At 45.8% G+C, this 17,507-nt stretch overlaps 1 protein-coding gene across 1 annotated transcript in view; it reads right to left on the reverse strand.

Annotated features, from left to right (window-relative positions):
• Positions 1-382: 382 nt before the first annotated feature.
• The window catches only part of PAPPA (pappalysin 1), a gene marked incomplete at both ends in the record, with an annotated part of 177,410 nt that continues 160,285 nt past the window's right edge, over positions 383-17,507 (reverse strand). Inside the window, 3 exons of the mRNA XM_082327351.1 lie at positions 383-490; positions 12,358-12,456; positions 16,329-16,400. Of these exons, the coding sequence (XP_082183477.1) occupies positions 383-490; positions 12,358-12,456; positions 16,329-16,400 (279 nt within the window). The remainder of the gene's footprint in view (positions 491-12,357; positions 12,457-16,328; positions 16,401-17,507) is intronic.

The following is a 17,507-nucleotide window of genomic DNA, read 5'->3' on the forward strand; positions in this document are numbered from 1 at the left end:
TCTCTCACTCTTTCTCTCTTTCTCTACTTATTTCTATAAATATGTGTACATAGATAGCTTGTTTCTCGCCTTGAATCTAGATATGAACTGTTCAAATTAGGTGGGCATAACATGCTGTTTTGATACAAGAAAGTCTTCTCGACTTGACTCTTGGTTGTTTGTTTCTTGTCATCACTATTTAAGATATAGTTAATACATAAACCCCTACTTTGAGTTCTCCTTGGACAAAAATTAAAGGCAGACTGGTTGAATTCTAAGGGTCCCTGGTGCAGAAATGCCATCCAGTTGAGCAGCTAAATGTTAAAAACGATACCAAAACAGATGTGGTGTCTCTCCTAGCCTGCCTTGAGCAGTGTGGTCCTCCATTCCACGTCGCCTGGCATTACCCAAGACTGAAGCCGCGGAGGTCTTTCTGATTGTGCTCTTGGGCGTTGGGGTCCCGACAAGCACAATCTCCTTGTAGGTCACAGGACATAGGGAAGGGAGTAACCTGGGGAAGGAAACCAAAGACACAAAGACATGAAGGAGGGTACACAACTACAGCACCCTGGAGAACAAATGAGACCTCTGGAGTGATACCTTCAGATCAGCTGAAGTCTTCAGCTGTGTTTTTTTTTTACAGTGATTTATTTTAGTGCTGAGCCAGTGGTGCACTGAGGCCTCAGGTGAGCTACCTGTCCATAAGAGAGGCTGTGAAAAGTGTGAAGAACCTGTTCAACTCATGCATTTACCAGTCAGCAGACACTCCCTTAACAGTTCACATCAGGCACATGAACATAGCTGGCTGAGGAGACATGTACTTCTCAGGCAGCTCTGGGGCTTTTTGGGTTACTTACCACAATGCTTGGATTACATTACACTGCCAACCTCTTCTGAAAAGCTATCCTTACCCCAAAGGCTAAAACCACTAAATGACAGCAAATTTACAAAACCCTCATCTCGCATGAGCAGCTCAAACCATCACCAAACACAACTGGGTCCAGCAGATCCCAACTCCAGTCTTCCTGTAGCACTCCTATCCACCGGCAGCTTGGGGGTTTTGGTGAACCCTCCTCCTGAGCCATCACCTCCCCTCTGTAGGGTACCACTTTGCAGTAGCTACCTATGGCTTGGGTGCTGCTGCCACGCCTAAGTCCATTTGTGCACTTAATTATGAATGTTCTTGGTTTCAGTTCTTCAGGGCAAGAACTGAACCAAACACTACCTAGCAGATCAGTGAAGCTGTAATCCAGCAGAGAGACTTCTCTAAACACCTATTGTGTTTAAGGGCAAGAGATGTAGCTAATGGGCACTGAGGAACAGCAAGGGAATACAAGTAAGAAACTGCTACGTGCATGATCTGTCATTTGTCCATGATCTCTCTGGAGAAGTGTGGGAAGGAGCTGAAACGACAGCCTGCAGTGCCTGGCTAGCAGAAGTTGATTTTGGCCTACTGCATCATGGTATTTACATAAAGAAAAGGGGGTGGCAGTGGAACAGTGTCTCACTTGCCCTGAAGTGAATTCCCAAGAATTTCTCCCATCTGCACAGACTGAGCAAATGACCTCATTCCCCTCCTTTACAGTCCTTCCAAGACAGTGCCACAACCTGTTCAAACGTTCCCGGTGAGGGCTGCACACGCGCATTCCGTCTGCTTCCCTTGGCTTTGCTGCCACATGTTTGCTCTCTCTTTCATAAACACTTTTCTCCAGGCTATGAAGCCTGGGTCTGCCTGTTCCATGTGTATCATCAACAGCACATCTAGGAATGTGGACCAAGCACTGTGCGTGAACACATAGCTGTCATTTCCACCTAGACTTTCCATACGTGTCCCTGCATGTCCATTTCTAGCATGCCTTTCTCCTGATGCACACAAGAATGGGATGGAGAGGTGTGGATCTTTATTTCACAACTGGGGAGCCTAAGGCAGGGACATGCTGACAGAGACATTAAATAGCCAACGCTCATCACCAAATCAGGGTTTAGAGAGCCACCTCCCCTTGCTTTTGACTTCATTCCCAGAAGACCTGACCCTCCAGGTAGAATAGGGTGATGACTCTTCATCAAGCCATGGCCTTGGTGACTTATGAGCTAAACAACCTACCAGTGAATAATCTGAATCTACAATTGTGCAAATGTGGAAGTTGCAAAGGGAAGAGATAGTAAAAAAAGTTAAAAGAAAATGAATTCAAATAATTGGAAATGAAAGAAGTTTATGAACTGCAGAAAACAATAGGAGCTTAAGGGTCACTTGATCCAACAGAAGCCAGCCAGAGCAGGACTGTCTCATATCACAGTGTCATGAATATTCTTAGATAGGAAAACAGAGACATCTGCAAACAATGGGGTTTGAGGAGGAGGCTGAGGAGGGATTGTTTAATGACTGAATTGAAATACTAGAAAGGAAAAAAGAAAAGATACATGAAAAAGAATTTACTTTTTTGGTTCAACATAGAAGGAAACATTTTGGTTTAGATTATCTGCTACAGTTCAGGTTTGACCTTTCCCTCCAAGACATACAAATAAAAAAGACTATTTCAAAGCAAAAGTTATGTCTTGAAATAAAAACTTATTTCACTTAGAAAATGCTCAAAGAAAACATTTAAATATGTCTGCAGTTTTCCCTTATTTTTATTTTTTATCCTGAATCATTCAGTTCAATCTGGATTTGGCAATGATTTTGACTTAAAAAATCCTCCCTGTTGTACAGCGAAGCTACTGGTTGGAGGCAAGACCTGGGAACCTGATTTCTTTCATTTGTCTTGATCAAGCTTTTTCCTCTCCCTGGCCTGGATTCACTGCGATTGTCTGTAACAGTCTAACAAAGGCGATTAAGTGGCCCCTGCGTTCAAAGGAGAGCGACAGGCTCACAGAGAAGGTGGATACGCATTTTGCATTGAACACAGGACAACCATACACCCAATTCATGCATTTCAGTAAAGTAGCTGAAATTAGCCGTGACAACCTACTGCACTTTGTCTCTGCTGCCGCCCATGCATAAGTGGGACAGTGAAACGTGTTGTAGGCACGGAGATCCCATAAATGCTACCATTTCACTTGCGGGAACATCAGAGTCAAGAGTGAAAGCCCTGCCCGGCTGTGTCTCCAAACTATCAGCTCACATTCCCCTAACCTACTTGGTGGGCTGTGCTGACATAGTGGTCTTAGAAACCCAAACTGGCATCAGTTTGATGTTGCCTTGAAGTGATCCACCTTCTTCATTCCCTTTCCTCCCATTTCTCCTCGTGAGTCCCTCGTTTTCCCCTTTGCTTTCTTACAGGTCACTGTAAGTGGGTGCTCAGCACTGGAGCAACCTGAACAAAAGGTGCACGTAAGAGACTAGATCACTGCTACATTGCGGCCAATTTCTGGGGAAAGGGAGCCACTAGAGAAAAAACATCTTGCTGTGTGTTGTCCTCCAGAAACCCTCCAGTCTCCTAACAGTGGTCATGGACAGAAGGGCAGAAGCTTTCTCTCTGGGGCAGAGCCATGTCCCCAAGAGCAGACAGTTTCATGGCTCAGCAGCAGTCACAGCAGTGGGTAGCCTGAGTGCAAGAGGGTTTCTTCCTGATCAGATTAGCCTTATTCACTTTATGTCCCTTACAGAGTGTTTTTATGCAATTTGAGTTTTACAGTGCTATTGTCCAGATAGATGAATTGTTTTGTCTTATGGCAGTGAGCTCCAGAGATCAGTTTTCTATTATGTGCAAAAAGCAGAGATTTCTATGGGTAATGAGCATATCCACAGTCATATTCAACAAGACAAAATTCTCAAAGAACTCCTAGCAGTAATACACGGTTTCCACTTTAAATAACATCTACAACAAATACACATTTGAGTTCCCCAAGGACCTGATTTCCACAGGTATTTAGGGAATCAAACCCACACATAGCATCTACTAAGATTGTCACAAGTACCCAACTCAGAGAAACCGTAAAACCCCTTAAAAGAAGGACTATCTTTTGCCTTGGGCTCATACAGTAATAGCCCTCTGGAGTACAGAGCCATGAATAAAGCTGCTGGATGTGCTAGAAATAATAAATGCTGAACCTTTTTCTGAATGATAGCCCCTTTAGGTGTGGAGCCCAGATATACATACTCTGAGATTAACTGCTTCTTTTCTTTTTAAATAGGTCTGCGAAAGCCCAACTCATTAACAGAATATATGACCTGCACTGAAATTTCCAGATATACCCATTGTAAAGCCAGTATTAAAGAATCAGCTCTTCTTCCTTTCACCTGCCAAGTCCTGCATTCACCCTACATCTATCTCCCCTTGTAGAAAACCTGGCTAATATCTAGGATGGAAGGGAGAAAAAGCTAAAAATTAAGCTTAGGGCCTGGCTCGGTCATCTGATGAAGCAGTGCAGGATATTGTCTCATCAGATTAACTAAAATAGGTTGAAAAAGGCAAAACTGAAGAACACAGCTCTGCATGCCTGCATGCACCCCCTAACACACACACACCTCCTGGAGATGATCCAGAACAGAGCCATGGTGCGGACTGACAGCACTCAGGAGAATGTGGGTCACACCTGAACCGCACTAGACCACAGACTATCTATCTTCAAGAGAAAACAGACACAACCTAAATCACGTCTGTCATCCCAGGAGCATGCACTGCATGACACGCCATGCTCAGAACCTAAAGGAGAAATTGCATCAGGTGTAGATTTATGGGCTAGGCAGGAGGCTAGCACGGACATCTGGGGTGTAACGCACAGGAGATCTGAGACACCTCCACCTCGACCAACTCACCATACCTCGTGCAGCGTATGAACCCATACTTCCATTCTCCACAAAGGTATGGAGCCCTAAGCATCCTCTCCCATGCTCGGCAATGAGACCTTGGATAAAACCCAAGCTCCCTCTTGGAAACAGGGCGGCATTTGTCCTTGATGCCACGCTCCCGACTGTGGGAACAAAGACGACGATACTACCAGTGCAGAGCTGGGATCCAGGTCATGAAATGAGTGAGAGGCCACAAATCCTCACTACACGGCACCTATCTAAAGAAGCTGGTGACATCCCAAGACAGATCCCTGCTGAGAAAGGCCAGTCTATAGGGAACTGGTGGGAATGTTGACAGGAGAAATCCCAGACAGGTACAGGGAGAGGTGGGAAACAGTTCTGCAAAGGGTTGGAGCTCATCCCTCACACAGGCTCGTATCTGGTTGACGCAGCTGTACCTCCCATCCAGCGCACGTGGGGCTGGTTCAGAGCAGCACCAGGGCAGGCAGAATCAGGCTTGGGGAAGGGCCCGGGTTGGAGGCAGCGGGGGGAAGAAGGGGAGGAGGGCTGCAAAGTGTTGGGAAACAGCCTGTTGTTAGATTTCAGCCCTGAAGTGTTTGCGAAATCTCCCAGACAAGCCTAACTGGAAATATGAAGGCCCTGCTGCAGACAGAGCCTCTGTGGGCGAATGCAGTGTGTCGAGATAAGCGTGGCAGGCCGTGCTGAGTGTTGCAGCCCCACGCCTCCCAAGACCCTCGCAGCTCAAACGCCGGGGAGTATTTTGTTCCCTGACAAGGCCCTTGTGGGACAAAAATGCATCTTGTAAGGGTCTTCTCAGTGGTTTTCGGCATTTAGGTCACCAGGGCTGTTTTGAGATAACAGAACAAGAGTGAGCTCCCTTTTAACTCTGGGGGCTGGTAGGCAGGTTCACACCTAGGGCACCGCTCCAAAGAGCCTGGGAAAGGTGAAGATGAAGCTCACAGGAAACCTCCTCTCTGTGCAGCACATACAGTTTTAAAGGCTTGAATTTTTGTTAATTGCCCCGCCATAAATTGGGCTTTCCCCCATTGAAGACAGCAAGCCTGGTGTAACACTCAACCCAACAGATACTCCTCTCGCTCCGTTGGGTATAAATCAGGAGAAGCCTCACCAGAACCGGTGGAAGCAGGATGGCCCAAAGCCAGCAGGGATCCCCGGGAAAGCCCTGCCCGCACGGATCCCCGCATCCCCGCCTGCCTGCTGAGCGAAGCGAGGGAGCCCCTTTGCCAAACCACACGGAGCTCAGTTACTCAGCAATCAGCTGCGCTTCCTACCCTCGTGCTGCTGATTGTGCAAACATGAATGTAATTAGTCTAAATAATCACCAAAGATTTAATAGGAGCCAGACCACCCAGAGGCCAAATAGCTGGCGGTGGAGCAGGGAAGGTTTGTTCACTGGTTTTTGTAACACTTGCTAATGAAGCGAGGTCGCATAGCAAAGCAAACACCCTCCACTAGCACATCCCCTGGGAATGCTGTATGTTGTGGGAAGCCCCATGTCCCTTGAAGCCAAGAACATTCTCTCAGGATAGGCAACATGTGCTACTACCATCACTGCTTTTAATTTATTGCTGCCTGGAAAGCCTCCCTGAACGATTATGAAACCAAGCTCTGAGCCCCAAAATAAGCTCCCATCCCAACCAACCATGACTGAAAACGCTCCTCACATGGCGAACAGCTAGCCACTGAGGCTGCTACCAACAGCTCATGGGTAAGTGAGTTCACCCACATGCCTGGGTGAACCAGCGTGCTTGGAGCACGCAGCAGCACTCAGCCGCTTCCAGAGGCATAAAGCATCACTCCGCATTGTCTCCTTCCTTCCTCCATGCTCACCCACCATTTATTGTATCTCGCCAGCTAATTATAGAGCTGATAAACACACCCAGCTGGGGACATTCATGTTGCTGAGAGCAGCATCGTGGCAGGAACTTCAGTTCTTCTGGATAACCAGAATTTCCTCAGCCAGGGTGGTCATTCAGGCTGCTAATTGCATGAACTGCCTCAAAACCATGTTCTGCCAATGGATCAAGACTTGAGATTCCTCAAGACAAGTCTGTGTTGCAGTTAGAGAGCTAGGAGAAGGTGCTTATTTCTCAAAAATACCAAAAGTGGTTACTTCTGTTTTCTTGGGGATAGGAGTGCAGCAGACCCCCCTTTCCAGGGAGGCAGGGACAGTCCTTGGAAATCCCTGCTGGAGCCAGCAGCAGCCCCTCAGTTCAAAGCTCCTTTCTTTAGGTCTTGAATTCTCGGCCATAAAGTCTCTGAAGAGGTTTTGATAACTTGCCTATCTTTTAGATAAGCAAAGCTTGGGATGAATCCCACACGGTCCTCTATCTACTGCAAGTCCTCATTTGTTTTCCGCTGAGGCACTTGCTGGTTTTCCTCTCCAAGGTGTTGGACAGAAATGTCAAGAGGCTGAAGGGGCGGCATTTGAGATGGGAATTTTTGCCAGGACAATTTTTCTTTTTCTTTTCTAAGTGATATGGGGCAAAGCCGTTGAGGGAAAACCCAAGTGATAACTGAATGAGACAGGTTTTTCTCACGGGAGCAGTGGGTTTACTCCTTATGCGATGAAAAGGAAAGGCAGAGAGGAAAGACAGATGAAAGGTTGCCCTTTCAAACAGTTTAAGTTGGGGGAATTTTAACACAGTAACTTCTATTTAAATTTGCAGGGACCAGGCTGCAGGATCTTCAACTAAGCAAATTTGTGATCTGAGTCTGGAACAAAGTACGTAAGCAGAGCCTAAAGAGAGACATTTGTGATTTCTGCAAGGCCTTTCTAGACAGCCTTGTCCAGGGGAAACTTGTAAAAGGCAAGTGGAAGAGAAAATAAATGAAGGAGAACAGCGACTGGAGAGAAGATTTCCTGAAACAAATCAGAAAGACATAGCCATAACCTCTCTCCCTGCAACATCGCATGCCCCAGGAATTCCTTGCAGGTGGCTGCCAGCCCAGAGAGAGCCAGTTATGCCCAGGTTATTTATTTTGCTCACTTTAGCAGTGTCACGTATTTAATGTTTTAAAAAATAATATCTTCTTTTATCTGCGGCAGGATACAAAGTAAGAAGCAGCTTCTTAGAGCAGCCAGGCAAAAAGGAGCTGGCAAACTGTTCTGGGTCAGGAGGGTAGGAAGATTAAAAGGAGATGGGATTTTGCTTTGTCCTTCACGGAAGACTTTATCCCCTCCAGATACACAACAGAAGCTTTCTCTCCCTTGGAGGTTGGCCGGCCATGGCCTTCCCGTCTCTCAAAGCTGCTCCTGGGTCATGCACAGGGCAAGCTTCAAGCAGCACAGCCCCGTCCTCTGCCCCAACTGCAAACCCTGCTGCCAGCCCCCTGCTCCACACACAGCCCACCTGCCCGGGGCTGCACCGTCAGGCGCCGCAGGACGCGTGTCCCTGCTTCCTTGGGTGGCACTCGTCCCTGCGCCAGTCCTGGCTTCTCGCCCACTGCAGGGGGATGCTGATCAATTAGCACACAACAAATAATTAAGCTGATGAATGTCTCTTTTTCCCGCTTGCTGACTGCAGTTGCCTCGAATTTATGCCCAGAATACGACTGAATTTATTCGTTGCCATTTGTAGCATTCAAAAGAGTTCTTTAATGATTTCTTTTAAGCTCTCTAGCCTGATTGTGAATAGTTCAGGGCACATACTCATTATTTCCTATCTACGCAGCAGCGCTGATTAGTCGGCGGTTGGTCAGATAAGTCACACCGCTCTGTTCCCCTCTTGCTGCAGAAATGCACAAGGTCATTTGCTGCTAATGCTCAAATGCAAAGGGAAAACGTGGCCTAAGCAAAAGCTGCATGGAAGTGTCTTGTGCATTTTCAGGGCAACAAAACAGGAGCGTGCAAAATCTCACGTTAAGTAAGAGAGCTCAGAATTAAAGTGAATATGGGTTGAATGATTTTCCTTTCACGCAGCCTCCTTCACAGCATTGTGTGCAGCTGACTGCTTTTGGGAGGGTAGTGGGATTGCAGTGAAACTTAAGTCTTGACAGTTTGTGGACATTAAAGATCTGAAGCTAGCTCTTACTTGACTGTTAACTCCTGAATCTTCACATGATGCAATGTTAATCTTCAGCCCTTTCCTAAAATAATGTGCGGAGTTGCTATGTTCTGTTAAATGTGAACCATGTGTCACCTCAGCAATGGCTGCAATGGTGAAAAGATGATAAATCTAAAGCTTGTAAAATGTCCTGTGACATTTTGGGAGAAAAACAGGTGTTGCATAAATGTTAGACATTTATAGGTAAACTTGCAGGGGCTTTAAAAGACTGACACATCTGCCACATAGTATGTAACCCTGAAAGAAAAGGAGCAAAGCAGTCTCTTTCATGTGTCTCGCTCTTTCTACAACCATATGAAAATACATCCTCATCTGGTATTGGAATTAACAGAGCTGGATTCGCCCCTCCCTATGTCTCCTCCAGGTTTTTGGCTTTTACACCCAATGTGTATTTTAAAACTGTGCCTTTTTAAGTAGGTGGCAAACTGTGCTGGAAGGATTTGGTATGCGGAGTATTTTTATTCAGCTCCCTTTTCTCTCACCTTTCATTGTTTTTCCCTTTGGAATATCTCCTGTAACGCTCCACTCATAAACCTCTTCAAAGAGAGGGCTGTATTTGAACAGCCTTGCCTGAAATCTGGTCCCAGTCAAAGGCCTCAGACGGGAAAATAACTCCCAGAGCCGAGACCCGTGGCCCCATGGCTGTTGCCGCAGGTGTCAGCGGCCGCTTTGCAGGCAGAGAGGTGCTGCCTGCCACCTCTTCGGCTTTGACGCTGTGGCCCTGCCAGCTGGGTTATTATTCCCTCCTTTACCCTATAAATGTAATAAACTGGGACTTAGCATCTTGCTTTTGGCATAGAAGGTCCAAGGAGAAGGTGGTTTTCTCACTCCTCCCCAGTGCCTTGTTCAGCTCCTGGGATGTTGTTGGTGTTTTGGAGGAGAGAGATTTTGGAAGCTGAATGTGTGCTGAGGAAGCAATGGGCTCTGTGGTTCAGCCTTTAAACCGTATGATCTCTAGGATGGGTGTTTCTAAAGTACAAACTAGGGCAAGTCTAATTCCCCCAGTCACAAAGATACAGCTCCCAGTAAAGTCAGTGGAAGCAGAATTATCTCCAAAAACCTACAAAACCTCCCCCTCCGTGGGGGAAATGCACCAGACGTGTGACCAGCTGCCTGTCTCTGAACCATTTGCCTTTGGTATTGGGCAGTTTTAGCACAGAAACCAGTAACCAACTGGGCTACAAAGCGCTTTCCCCCTCTTGGGTGGTCGCTTTTTTTCTGGGTGGCAACGAAGCAGCAGCTATTTTGAGTGTGACTCACCTGGCTGGTAAGTGCTCACGACTCTGCAGATCCCACTCTGTCTCAGCTCCCTTCCCAGCAATAAATTCTGCTCCCAAACCTTAATCCTGTCCCTCTCCCCCTCAATTCGGCACTCACATCCCTTGTGTTTCAGTCCCGTCCCCACCCCAGCAATACGTTGTGTCCTTAGCTCCTGTCCTGATAGGGCTAGTTTGGGTGAGTCCCCTCCTGGCCACCACACTTCCATTCCTCTGGCACCACTTGGGATTTTTCATCCTCTGCTCTCAAGCCTGGAGGCAATGAGATAAAGTTTCCCAGACAGCCTGTTGTAGGAGGAGAAGATCTATGCCATGCTGAGCTACCGGCCAGTTCCAGCTCTGCCCTCCCGGCAGAGGCCAACAAGCAAGCTGTGCCTGCCCTTGGGCTGCTCCTCCCAAGAAGGTGGAAAATCAGCCAGAGATAGGAATCTCTTCTTGGAGATGACACTGAAGACGAGCCTCTGCCTGTCACACCACTCATCTCTGCAGTGGTCGTTTCAGCAGGGAGCCCTGTACGGGCTTTCCATGCCCTACTCCACCCTTGGGGAACAGAGGAGCTCACTTGCCTGTGCTTCCCTCCCAGCACGTGGCTCGCAGGGACACACAAAAGAAACACAGCAATAAAGGGGAAAAAGTGTCCAAAAAAGCACATTTAGGAAAACTACCTCTTGCCCCACCTCTTCCCCAGTGGAGAAATGAACTCCTTCCACTTGCCAAGACATGTCCACTTCCCTTCCCCAGTGTTCCCAGGTAGGCCAGAGACAGCCCGCAGTGCTGTACTGGTAAGAGATCTTTTGCTGAACCAAGGAAAAGAAACCTCCAGCAAAAGCTGTCTTAGAAACGACTGCTTCCTGCAGAGAGGTTGTCAGTCCCTCCTCTTCAAATAAAGAGGACCTTCTTCCTCAAGCGGGTGCAATGGATGATGTCATATGCTGAGCTCAAGCTCCTTCTGTCTGTTCTCAAGTTTTTTTATTTATTAATATACGTCAGATACTTAATACAGCTGGATTTTCTTCATTCTGATCTACACTCGAATCTTGAAGACAAAGTAAAAATCTCACATGGCAGAGACTAAAATTTTCTTTCCTTCCTTTGGGAAAAAAGTTCAAAATCTATCTTGGTTAGAAACACATGAAATGTTGTACCGCTTCAAACCACAAGCTCCATTGCTAATCTCCCGTCTCTAACAGTGGCCAGAAATGGGTGTTAAAAAAAGCATAAAAAAAGGGCGATGTGTGGAGGGATCCTTCCCCAGGCTCAAGCAGTCAATGGTTTAGATATTCTTGAGCCAGACACTGCTTCCAGATCACAACGTCTAATAGCCACTGATGGAGTTGACCTCCATGAATACTCCTATTCTCTCTTTTACTTCAAAAATATTTTTATTCTTAATAGTACTCTGTGGCAATGCATCCCATCATTCAAATACACATTGTGCGAATAAGCACTTTCTTTCACTTGTTTGAATCCTGCTTCCAGGTAATTACCATTTCACCCCTTCATTGCTGTGTGATAAGAAAGAGTGGATTTTATTTTCCTAAGTATCCTCCCTGCATTAATTTTACAAATCTCTGCCACTAACCATGCCCACTCTCTTTTGCAAGATTTGCAGGTCTTGGTCTATGTGGTCTCTGTTTGTGCAGAAGATATTTCACATCTCTGTTCAGCCCTGCTGCCCTGTTCCACACCCCGCTCTGTCCCACTCTGTCCTTTTGGAGATGGGATCGTTAGCGAGCCATGCGTATGTGGGTACACACGGATCCAAGTACAGACCTACAATGATGCCTTCGTTTTGCTCTCTGTTCTTTTCCTAATGACTCCTGAACTTTAGTTTTCCATCCGGTGGATATCAGGATGGGCAAATATACCCTTCTCAGCGTTTCTGTGTGAAGGTCTCCTGAGCAGTAGGTGCAGCTTTTCTGATGAACATCCCTCAGGGTTTTGGAGGGAGCCAGCCTTTACCTATAGAGAAGCTAGGGTTTATTTACAACAAGAATGAACGAACACCTCTGACTATGTTATTTAAGAACCTGCCTTGCACAGGTATAAGGCGGGTTATGATGGAAAATGCACATGCATATCAAGAGAGAACTTCAAAATGACCCAAGAAGAACTCAGTGCCTATGGTGAGCTGATGCCTGGACTGAAGGTCCTTCTGAGACCTTGGACCACCCCTATTCTAGCAAAAATAAAATTTTCCCGGACGCAAAGCAGCACTCACCAAGGAATTCCCAGGGAAAAGAGGAAGGGGCATCCCTACCTTTTTGGTCTTGACTGTTGAGGCACAGCAGTCCCCACCATCATAATTGCAGAAGGCTCGGTTGTTGATGGAGTCGCAGTAGTTGTCGCCCATGAAAGGCTGAAAAAGAAAAAAGCAGAAGACTGAGAACGCAGACATGGATAAAACCTGTAACAATATGTCAGAAGGAAAACATGAAGACTTGAAGGAGACGTATAGTTTGTAACATTACCAACTGCCCTGAAAAGCAAGAGATAATTATTCCCCTCTCCCTTCAAAGCAGACAGAAAAAAAGGACACTAAATGGAAGGGAAATGAGCCCTTGTTGGCTTTTCACATCCCACATACGATGACGCTTCAGGAATATTAATTTGACTAGGACCAGAGACAGCATCAAGGCATCTAAAATTGTGGCACCTTTTGAAAATTTAAGCTAACCTTCCGAAACTATGTGGGATAAGAAGAAGGTTATGTATAGCAGCAAAACTGGCTTGCTTTTAATAGCTGTACTTTCTACCACAGCTCTCCTAACTATGCAACAAGTGTCAGCATTGAGGGCACAAAACATATTACAAAGAGAAATTGAAGTTGTCTGAGCTCAGCACAAGGACCACGTGCTCTTGTTCTCTGACCAGCAGTGACTGTGTGGGACCTTGGCCATGACATGTAATCTCCCTCCGCTCCACAGCTCAGAGCTGGGGTAATGGCAATTATTCAGAGGGATGTTGTGAAGAGCTATTAAGTAAAATTCATAAATCACCTTGAAAAAGAAAATATGGTCACTAGTCTGTGCAATGATGTGATCACTAGTCTATGTGCTACACGGGACCTGAATAATAATCACGATTCTGAAGAAAAGGCTTGAAGTCTGGTTTTTCATTACACATTGGAGACCTCTTGGTCAGTAAGTACAAAAGTCTTTCTTGGAAGTCAAAACTGCCTGATGCTAAAAAAGGCCCATGCCAGGTATGAGAATCCTAGGCAAAAAGGTCAGAAAAATAGATGCTCAGCAGAGAGCACAGTCTCTGTAATACTTCTTACATGCACAGGCTCATGGGGCCATTCCCATTTTATCTGCTTTTTGGAAAATTCATTTATTCTGCACTGAGAAAAACACACCAGGGACTTTCCTACAAGAAGGCATCATTGCAGAGCAAGTGGGGAGGCTTGTGGAGGTTTCCTGGGAGGATTTTGCAGCAATTGCAGTACCAGTGTCTTCCTCATGACAGATACCTGAAGAACCATTAATGAGAGCTTACCATGCTCTCCCCAGACAGAGCCATGGCCATGCTCATCGGTATTGAAATGGACACTTTGGAGTGGTGCAGATGCTGGCTTTTACTGCTGATGTTTTGCAAATTTAAGTATTTCTATCAAGATATAGGAAATCCAGGCAATGATGGCAATATCGGACCAGAGCAGGACCACCTAACTGCCTCATTGCATGTCATTTGTTTAGCTACACACAAATACTACAAATGCTGACAAGGAAATTAGAGTTACAGAGTGAGGCTCCTGTCCCTGTAAACTGGCTTAACTCCATTGACTTGCACAGAGATTGACTTATTTATACAAGCAAAGGCTTTGACTTGCAAACGCCCTTCCAATTTAATTATTATGCTAAGAGTTGAAACAGAATGATTTATAAGTAGATGGAGAGATATTTTTATGCCAACCTGGTCATATTCAAAAACGTGAACTTTGCCCAGCCTCCCAAGACATTTTGTAGGCTTCTCCATGTTTCCCTTGTATTGCCTGGCTGTGCCTGCCTGACAAGAAAGTCTTAATTTTCCATGCCTATGCCTGTACCCTACACCTATGAACACTGGAAAATCAATAAAAGAAACTTGTGGAAGAATTTGCCTTTCATTTGCACTGGCACAGAGTAGGCAAGTCAGTCTGTTGGAGGAGAAGAATGGGACAAATAACATCTATTCTAATTTGGTACCAAAATCCTCATTTGGGAGACCTTGGAGGCCTGGCTGTGGAGGGTGAGGTCTCTAGAGGTCTTCATGCGTATTTTAGTGCTCCTGTATTTTTGGAGGACTATATAGGTACTCCAGGGGGACCAGTTTTCTACTGAAACACCTAAGTTAGCGGCTGAGAAGTACGGGGCTGTCTCATAAACCTCTATTCTTACCACTAGGGAGCGACAAAAAATCACATTGCAGCAGCAGTCTGGGTTACCACTGTGATCACCAAGAGTAAAATAATGCCCCGCTTACAGCCTTCTGTTCAGGGGACCCTCCCTAATGCTAAGGATATTAATACATTAGGGATTGTATCAGCTTAATGGCCCAGTATTATTGACCTACTGGCTTATTAGTCCCTGTTTCCATAGTCGTGAAAAAAGGCTTGAAGATGGCATTTCTTCTGAAATCTTAATGCCAGAGAACACACACTGGCCCATTCGCGGATCCTGGAAGCATCATGCTCTAAAAATGATGCTAGAGGCCATTATCAATTGTCTGGGCAAAGCCTTCCAAGATGATAGATTGCGATGCAGTGACACTGCTGAATGAATGATGAAAAGAAGAAAGTTCCTATTGATGCAGAGCGGTCTGGCAATTAACAATGATGGAAGGGAAGAAAATGCTGAGAAAAAGCATGTCAGTAATAATGGCTTCTGGTAAATTATTACATCATTGCAAAGTTTGCCTCAGTAACAACTATTCTTAAACAGCAGGAGAATGGATACCCAATGGTGCATCAGCACCTGAATGGCATTTCTTAATGGTTGCTGGATGTTATTTTAGCTCTCTTTGGAGAATAGGGGCGCCTAGCCAGCCTGCATGAATGTAATGCGTGAGATGGCTTATGACATTCAAAGCACTGACAGCAGAATGCTTTTCATTTAGGGAACAACTAGACAGAAACTATTACATTGTTGGAGAGTTATTGCCCTCTTGGGCCCAACATTTGTATGCGAAGGAAACCTGTCTTTCACTTCAAGACAAATCACATCGCGCAGAAATGTAGTCTAGTTTTGTGTCAGATTTAGGAGTTCTGTGCCATGTTCTACCACTCCGGGCAAATAACTTCAGTGCGCTTGTAAAATTGGGTTACTGGGTGCTGAGAGTGCAGTCAGTGCTGCAGAAAGTCAGGAGATGTGGGGTCAAGACACAGCTCTTCCACTGCCCATCCACGTAACCAAAGCAGCCACCTATCCCTCTGCCTGTGAGCTACCCCATTTCTAAAATGGGCACGAAGCTTCTCAGCCTTACAGAGGTACCACAAGGATTGACTTCTTGACATGGGTGAGATACTCGAGGGCTTGCATGATGGAAACTGCATGAGCACCATGACGCTGAGAGAGGTGCTCCAGCCCTGTTTCACCACTGGAAGCATCTTAAGACTTCTCAGACTTTTCAAAGACTGTTGCCAGCAGAAACAACATTCTTCAAAATAATTGCTTTTTTCAAATAACACACAAGACTGTAAAAATGTATCACAGCTGAAATGTAACTGCATTTTTCTGATTTTTTTTTCTGCTTCAGACAGAGGTGCACAGTGGAGGGATGTATGATTTTCTCACTGTCCAGCTGTGGTGTCCACCCAGTGGTATAATTTCTGCCTCTGGGTTTCCTAAAGTTTATCTGCACACACCCATGCCCAAAGCCTAGCTGGCCTTGTAAAGAATTGGCCCTCTAATAAAATGTCAAAATCAAGGAACAACAACTGAAGGTTTTTGCAACTTCCCAGAAGTTCCCAGATCCTGGGAAATTCTGACGGTCTACCAATGTTGTTGAGCCACTTGATCTTTCAACTCCTGTGAGAGTCACCCAACCATCGGCTGTAGGAAAACCACCAATTTCACCACTGAGCGTCAGAACTGATGAAGGAGATCACAGTCTATTTGATAGGATGGTCAGGGCAAAAGCCTGTTTGCCCCACTTGAAAAATGGCATTTACAACCCAGGTGACTGCAGCGACTGTTATCATAACACTTAGGAGAGCAAGCATGGACCACCTGAGCTAACGCGAAAGCTCACCTCGCAGCCTTTGACACAATGAATCAGGGAAGGGTGAGGGTACCACTTGAGTCCCGCTGTGCAGACAATGCTCTGGAGGGGAGGAGAAGGCAAAAAAAAAAAAAAAACAGGTTAAGACAAAGAAATCAGTGTACAGAAAGTCAGCATGCTGGCTCCTATGGCTCTCCTGTACTTAACCAATGAAGTTCAATTCCTAACACCTCTTGTGTTCTCAGAACCTGGCTGTCCTCCAGGTATTTACAAGAAGTGTTGGACTTGACACTTGCAATAACAGAACATTTGAGATTAAAATAATATTTAAGGTTCTCCTAAAATGTCATGTCCAATATTTCACTCGTGGGGGAACGTGGCAGTGAAAGGCAAAGGCACAGGTCCACTGTCTTGCTCTTGGGTAGGGGGGAAACATTTTAGGAATTAATTGAGGGATTTCTTTGGTACTGCAAAACATTGTTCTCTTTCACTACCCGTCGTATCTGTGCTTCTTGAAGATGCTAAAAGCGGACTTTCAGATACATTTTTGCACCATCCTTTAGATCTTCAATGGAAGCACCTCCCACTACATGCCTTCAGAATAACCCCCAGAAAGGACAGCATCATCTCCCACATTAGACGAGTTTTATAATAATTTCTGGATTTATAATAAATTCTGGAGTGCCTAGTTTGGGGCAAAAATGATGGCCAGCCTACTCAATGATCACACAGCCAGGGCAGCCATTGTTTGCCCGTAGATATGGAAACTTAAGATTTTAAGAGTGGATGAAAAGTTTGGCCAGTCAGTGGAGGTGGTGGCTCAGTACCCTGGAGGTCTAGGAGACAGGACTCCCATCCATTCACCAGGACATCAGGCACAACGTTCATTTTGGGTTATCGTCCATGGATGAAACACTACAATGCCCAGTTGGGCAAGACGAACACATAGGCACTTGCCCAAGGGCAGGGGTCGGGGTTGGATGGAGGCCTGGGGAAGGAAGGGATTAACATTTGTGAAGACCTGATGCACCAGCCACCCCTTCCCCTGTTTATTTGAGGGCTAATTTAATCCATCTGCAGGGGAACCTCAGCATGTTTTTACAGTTTCTGTCATTTGAGGCTTACCTGGCGTGTGCTAGAAAAAGGACTTTTATACTATCTGAGTTGGGCTGTTTATCTTTCCGATGCTCTTGGATTTTCCACTATTAG

This window comes from Platalea leucorodia (assembly GCF_965183815.1).
Source record: "Platalea leucorodia genome assembly, chromosome: 15".
Lineage (NCBI taxonomy): Eukaryota > Metazoa > Chordata > Aves > Pelecaniformes > Threskiornithidae > Platalea > Platalea leucorodia.